The following is a 6266-nucleotide window of genomic DNA, read 5'->3' as shown; positions in this document are numbered from 1 at the left end:
CCAGGGGACAGGTAAGGCGTTCAGCCTCTCGGTCTGAGGGGGGGTCTGGGCGGGGAAGCCGAGCGGCGGGGAGTCCCCGCGTCACCGAGTTTCACTTCCACTTCACAACCTGGGTCAGGTCCTTCTGCCTGGACACTCGTGACGCGGGCCCAGGCCTCACTCCCATTGGGCGTCCGGTTTTAGAGGAGCCATTCAGCGCCCTCGGATCCCGGCTATAAAATCCAGGCAGAGCTGCCAGGACCCTTCAGACCACTGTGATGGTGTCCATGGCGCCTCGGACCCTCCTCCTGCTGCTCGCGGGGGCCCTGACCCTGACGGAGACCCTGGCGGGTGAGTGCGGGGACGGGAAGGAGACCGCGTCTGCGGGGCAGGAGCGAGGGGACCGCGGGGCCGGGACACAGGACCCCGGGGAGCGGCATCTCCTCAGTCCCTGGCCCAGCCGCCCCCACCTCGGCAGCGCCGGTCCCGCCCCCTCCCCTTTTCCGTCTCCCGACCCCCTCTCCCCTCTCCCCTCTCCCCTTCCCCCTGCCCGGTCTCACCCGAGACCCGGGCTGCGGGCGGGGTCGGGCAGTTCTCAGCCCCTCTCGCCCCCAGGCTCCCACTCCATGAGGTATTACCACACCGCCGTGTCCCGGCCCGGCCTGGGGGAGCCCCGGTACCTCGAAGTCGGCTACGTGGACGACACGCAGTTCGTGCGCTTCGACAGCGACGCCGAGAACCCGAGGATGGAGCCGCGGGCGCCGTGGATAAGGCAGGTGGAGCCGGGGTACTGGGACCGGAACACGCGGAATGCCAAGAGCCACGAGCAGACCTTCCGCGTGAACCTGAACACCGCGCTGCGCTACTACAACCAGAGCGCGGCCGGTGAGTGACCCGGGCCCAATCGCAGCTCGCGACCCCTCCCCGCGTGGGCCCAGGGGGCTCGAGTCTCCGGGGCCGAGGTCCCCCAGACTGCGCGCCCCGCGGAGACCCTCGGCCCGGGAGGAGCCCGCGGGACACTCACGGGTTTCGGTTTCGGTTTTGGCCGAAATCCCCGCGGGTGGGTCAGGGCGGGGGCGGAGCTCCGTGGCTGGGGCTGACCGCGGGGCGGGGCCAGGGTCTCACAGCTTCCAGCTGATGTATGGCTGCGAGGTCGGGGCGGACGGGCGCCTCCTCCGCGGGTACCATCAGTACGCCTACGACGGCGCCGACTACATCGCCCTGAACGAGGACCTGCGCTCCTGGACCGCGGCGGACACGGCGGCACAGATCACCCGGCTCAAGTGGGAGGCGGCGGGTACGGCTGAGCGCCACAGGGCCTACCTGGAGGGCACGTGCGTGGAGTGGCTGCGCCGATACCTGGAAATGGGGAAGGAGACGCTGCAGCGCCCAGGTGCGCGGGGCTGGAGGGGCCTCTCGCCATCCTCCCCTGGGGCAGGGGCTGGGGAGGAGGACAGGAAATGAGACCCAGGCCTCTCCTCACGTTCCTGGGGGAGGGGGGGAGAAGCGTCCTCCTTGATTTGGTGCCCGCTCTTCTCTCAGGGCAGTAGAGGGACCCGGGCTGTCTGAGGGAAGGACAGATTTCAGATGTCACCTCAGCGGTGCCCTAGATTCCGGCAGAGTTCTGGCAGCAGAGACCTCTCCCAGGGCACTGTGTGGAAACGTCTGACTCCAGGTGTCTCTAGGCTTCCGGCCTAAGACCAAAATCCCTTTCCTTCCCCTCAAAAGATTCAAACCCTGGGTTGTATTGCCTGATTCTAGAACTTTCCAAAGAATCAGTCATCCCGATGCCTGTGTGCAGGCAGAATCTGGGTTCTGCACCCCCTCGCCCACCTCCGTCACCCCCTCCATTCTCAGGATGGTCCCCTGAGTGCTGCTCCTGTGTCCCATGAAGCTCACAAAGTGCCTGAACTTTCCAAATCTTTCCCTCAGACCCGCCCAAAGCCCACCTAGTCCACCACCCCACCTCTGACCAGGAGGCCACCCTGAGGTGCTGGGCCCTGGGCTTCTACCCCGCGGAGATCTCACTGACCTGGCAGCGGGATGGGGAGGACCAGACCCAGGACACGGAGCTCGTGGAGACCAGGCCTGGGGGCAACGGAACCTTCCAGAAGTGGGCGGCTGTGGTGGTGCCTTCTGGGGAGGAGCAGAGATACACGTGCCGTGTGCAGCACGAGGGGCTGCCCAAGCCCCTCACCCTGAGATGGGGTGAGGAGGGCAGGAGGGGTGGGGCCTCTGTGGGGAGGGCAGAGCCCTGCTGGGGCCTTCAGCAGGGTCAAGGCTGAGCCCTGGGGTCAGAGCCCCTCACCTCCCCTTCCCTTCTCAGAGCCTCCTGCTCAGCCCACCGTGCACAGCATCCCCACGGTTGGAATTGTTGCTGGAGTGTTGGTACTTGGAGCTCTGATCCTGGGAGCTGTGGTTGCTGTTTTGATGTGGAAGAAACACAGCTCAGGTAGGGGAGGGGAGGGTGGGGTCTGAGTCTCCTGTCCCCTAGGGGACTTCCAGCCCCAGGGAGAAATGCACCTCCCATTCATGGGACCCGCAGTCCACAGCCATCTGCACACCCAGGCAGGGCCCTGTGTGCTAACGCGGGCTCTCTGTAAAGCACAGGGAAGATCAGGACGAATATTTCCTGGGCTGGTGCTGGTGATGGGAGCTGAGTGCCAGCAGCCACAGAGCAGGGGGCGGCCCCAGCTGAGGACAGGGCCCCAGGGGCGGGGTCTCCTGTCCCACAGCCACAGTTCTGGAAGCTTCTGTAGGATGAGCCAGTGCTCTGGGCTTCCTCTAGGTGGGTGCTCAGGCCCTGCCTCTCCCTGGCCTCTCACAAGATGTTTTCTTCTCACAGATAGGAAAGGAGGGAGATACGCTCCGGCTGCAGGTAAGTCCTGGGGTGTGTGGAGGGAGGGGTCACCACGACCCTTGCCACAGTGAGAAGCCCATGGAGACGCTGCCTGCCCACCCTTGGGCCTCACCCAACCCTGATTTGTTCACCCCAGGTGGCCACAGGGACCAGGGCTCTGATGATTCTCTCATGGCTGTGAAAGGTGAGAACTTGGGAGGGGGTGGGGCAGAGGTGACGCCGTGGGTCTGGGGATTCCTTGAATGGGGCCATGGTGGTGGTGACTGCTCATGTCCCCGTGTGCACTGCTCATCTGAACTTGTTATCTGGATTTTTCTACAGCGTGAGAAGCGGCCTGTGTGGGACTGAGCGATGCAGAGTTGTGCAGGCCCCGTCTTTGTCCTCAGAGCCCGGCTCACCTTGAGCGCGTGGGCAGCAGGCACAGTGTGAGGAGCGGGAGCCCGGCCAGCCCTGCCCGTGTGGGCGTCTCCGTCCTGTCTCAGGTCTCGTGCACTGCGCTGCAGCTCCTGCCCCATTCAGTCTGAACAGTGATTTATTTTTCCAATTCTGTCATGAGGGGTTGGTGAGTTAATTACATGAGGAGATCCCTAAAATATTTGAAGGAAATAAATAGAAGTACCAGAACCTTCCAGAACCCGTGTGCTTGCTGTGCTGAGTGTGCTGCAGGTGGGGCCGGGAGGGGCCGGGAGGCACTGAGTGAGGACAGTGCTGTGCCCCTGGGTGCTGAGTCCATCCAGGCGTTGTGGTCGCTCCTTACCCGGGTCCCTGCCCCGTCCCCATCTGCAGTGGAAGCTGTGCCCCCCGCCCCCCCCCCCCCCCCCCGCCTGTGCTCACAGGGACTCAGCCACGGCCCAGGAGGTCCTGTCCCTGGGACCCACAGCAGGGACGGCTTCCTGTGCCCGGGCAGCCTAAGCTCAGGTTTGGGAAGGAGGAATAAGGAGAGCACTCAGGGAGGAGTTTAGTGCGGTGGGGGAGGTGGCCCAGAGAGGGTGTGAGCGACAGGGAGCGGGCCTTCTTACTGGGCAGGGGCAGCATGGGCCCCGCTGAGACAGTGGCCTTGAGAGATTTGAGGGACATGAGGAGTCATCTGCAAAGCTTTTGGGGCAAGTCCTTTGCAGGCAGGGAAACTCCAGTGGGAATGTCCTGGGGCAGGTCTGTGTGTGTGTGTATGTGTGTGTCTACACTACAAGAACAAGGAGCAGAGGGTTGTGAAGCCTGGGTCAGGGGCACGACTGGCACGGAGGCCGTGTGCACACTGGCAGGGTGTAGACCTTGCTCTAAGTGAGCTGGGAGCTGGGAGAGCTCTGAGCAGGAAGGGGCGTGGCTCTGCTGCTCCCTTACAGGACCCGTGGCTGCTGGGGGAGGGTGGGGCACAGAGGCCAGCAAGGCTGCAGGAGGACGTCAGGGCACCCACAGAGCCCAGGCTGGGCACGCGGCTACCGCGCTGAGGCGGGGGTGGGAGGAGTGGGAGAGCAGCTTCCGGCTCCTTCTGAAGATGGACTCACGGTGCTGCCTCGTGGACGGCACCAGGGGCTGAGAGAGGGCGGTCAAGGAGGCCTGGCAGCAGGAGGAGGGAGTTTCTCTGGGGGGAGGGGGCGACAGTGGGCGGGACATCTGAGGAGGGGGCGGCCCAGGCGTCCATGCAGGCGCCCTGGGAGCCCAGGTGTCTGCTGGGAGTGTGGCTGACACTGTGGGGCCGGCAGCTGTGCCGGGGGATGGAGTTAGGAGAAACGTCTGGGCTGAGAAGTAGACGGGGAGGGGCACCGTGTGCATGGGGTTTGCAGCCCTGGGCAGAGACGTGGTCACCGAGGGAGGGGGCGGCTGGGAAGAGAAAGGGCCCAGGCCCAGCTCTGGCCTTGCAGCGTCAGTGACAGGAGCCAGCACATGGCAGAGCCGGCCGCGGGTCTGGGTCACATCCTGCACTGGGGGCTGGGACTTGCTGTCTGGGGCGAGCAGGTCTGCGTGTGTCCAGGGTATCCTGCCGCTGTGGTCCCCAGCCCACACTTTCAGCAAGACCTGGACCTGGGGCCGGTGCTGTGGCGCAGTGGGTTAACGCCCTGGCCTGAAGTGCTTGGGCCACTGAACCCACGTGGGAGGCCCAGAGGAAGGTCCTGGCTCCTGGCTTCAGATCAGAACAGCTCTGACCGCTGTGGCCATTTGGGGAGTGAACCAGCAGGTGGAAGACCTCTCTCTCTGCCTCTGCCTCTCTGTAACTCTGCCCTTCAAATAAATAAATAAATAAATAAATAAATAAATGTTTTTAAAAAGTGAAAGCTATCAATGGCTGGTGAGACTTAGGAGAAAGATGTTTGCACAGTGTTTGTGGGAGTGGCCTTAAGAAAAGTGGTGTGGAAAACCTTAAGAATTAAAAACAAAATCGTTCTGAAACATTAAAACTAACCACAGCACGACCAGCCATCCCAGTACGGGCACACAGCTGCAGGAGGGAGGTCCGGAGAGAAGAAGACGTCTGCACCCCGTGTTCGCTGCAGCCCTGGTCACCATAACGAACACGGAATCAGCCCAGGGCCCACGGTGGAGGAGACAGAGCAGGGGGTGTGTCCACAGCGGGGCGCTGCTGAGCCAGTTAAGAGGACGAATCCTGGGGTTTGCAGGGAGGAGGATGAACCTGGGGCTCAAGGTGTCACTGAATAAGCCCGGAACAGAGACAAATCCCCCTGAGCTCGCTTGCTGTGGCGTCTGAAAAGCTGAGGTCCTGGACGTGGAGGATAGAACAGGGGCTCCCCCAGCTGGGAGGGGCAGAGGGAGGGCGGGAGGAGGGGCCCCGGTACAACTGGGCAGGAGGAACAGCTCTGCTGCGCTGCGGTCCAGGAGGCCCCCGAGGGAACAAGGACCTAGCTAGCATCTGTCACAGGCTGAGAGCAGTTGGTGATCAGCTGGTGAATGTTCTCCACACAGAGAGACGTTGGGGGATTCAGGTGATCCTTTTGCTAATGACTTTGCTTTGATCCTTACACATGTATCCATGTACTGAGAGTCTGCACTGGACCCTGTATACGTACAACCACTGTGTGTCCATCAAACATAAAGTCAGGGCAGCTGTTGGCAGCAGCGGCTGTCACCCTGGTTACACCTGCACCCGGAGTGCAGTGCCTGTTGGGGTGCTGGCTGTTCACTATCAGTCAACCTCCTGCTGGTGCGCACCCTTGGAGGCATGGAGGATGGGCCAATCACTGGGCCACCACATAGGAGACCCAGATTGAGGTTTGGGCTCTTGGCTTTGGCCTGGCCCAGCCCTGGCATTGCATCTGGGGAGTGAGTCAGCAAACAGAAGATCTGCATTCATCTATTACTGTCTATCTCTTTCTCACTGTGTGTGTCTGTCTTTCAAATAAAAAATGCAAGTTAATTAATTGAAAATAAAAATAAAATATTTAAATGAAGCAACTACTCACCCAAGCAAAAA

The 6266-nt window shown here is 62.1% G+C and overlaps 1 protein-coding gene across 1 annotated transcript; it reads left to right on the top strand.

Annotated features, from left to right (window-relative positions):
- Positions 1-223: 223 nt before the first annotated feature.
- Positions 224-3463, top strand: LOC133755760 (RLA class I histocompatibility antigen, alpha chain 11/11-like). The gene is made up of 8 exons (XM_062185797.1): positions 224-330; positions 595-864; positions 1097-1372; positions 1912-2187; positions 2306-2431; positions 2825-2857; positions 2976-3023; positions 3161-3463. The coding sequence occupies exons 1-8, from the start codon at positions 258-260 to the stop codon at positions 3163-3165; spliced, it is 1107 nt and encodes a 368-aa protein (XP_062041781.1). The 5' UTR covers positions 224-257; the 3' UTR covers positions 3166-3463.
- Positions 3464-6266: the final 2803 nt, after the last annotated feature.

This window comes from Lepus europaeus, chromosome 3 (assembly GCF_033115175.1).
Source record: "Lepus europaeus isolate LE1 chromosome 3, mLepTim1.pri, whole genome shotgun sequence".
In the NCBI taxonomy this organism is placed as follows: domain Eukaryota; kingdom Metazoa; phylum Chordata; class Mammalia; order Lagomorpha; family Leporidae; genus Lepus; species Lepus europaeus.
The sequence above is the reverse complement of the archived record's forward strand: the minus strand, read 5'-3'. Positions and strand labels throughout refer to the sequence as shown.

What these genes read in the sequence shown, in the direction of transcription:
- LOC133755760 (XM_062185797.1), top strand. Translation starts at nt 258, where the DNA reads ATGGTGTCCATGGCGCCTCGGACCCTCCTCCTGCTGCTCGCGGGGGCC. An exon ending in CCTGACGGAGACCCTGGCGG is followed by an intron (nt 331 to 594) that starts GTGAGTGCGGGG and finishes TCTCGCCCCCAG; the next exon opens with GCTCCCACTCCATGAGGTAT. An exon ending in CTACAACCAGAGCGCGGCCG is followed by an intron (nt 865 to 1,096) that starts GTGAGTGACCCG and finishes GGGCGGGGCCAG; the next exon opens with GGTCTCACAGCTTCCAGCTG.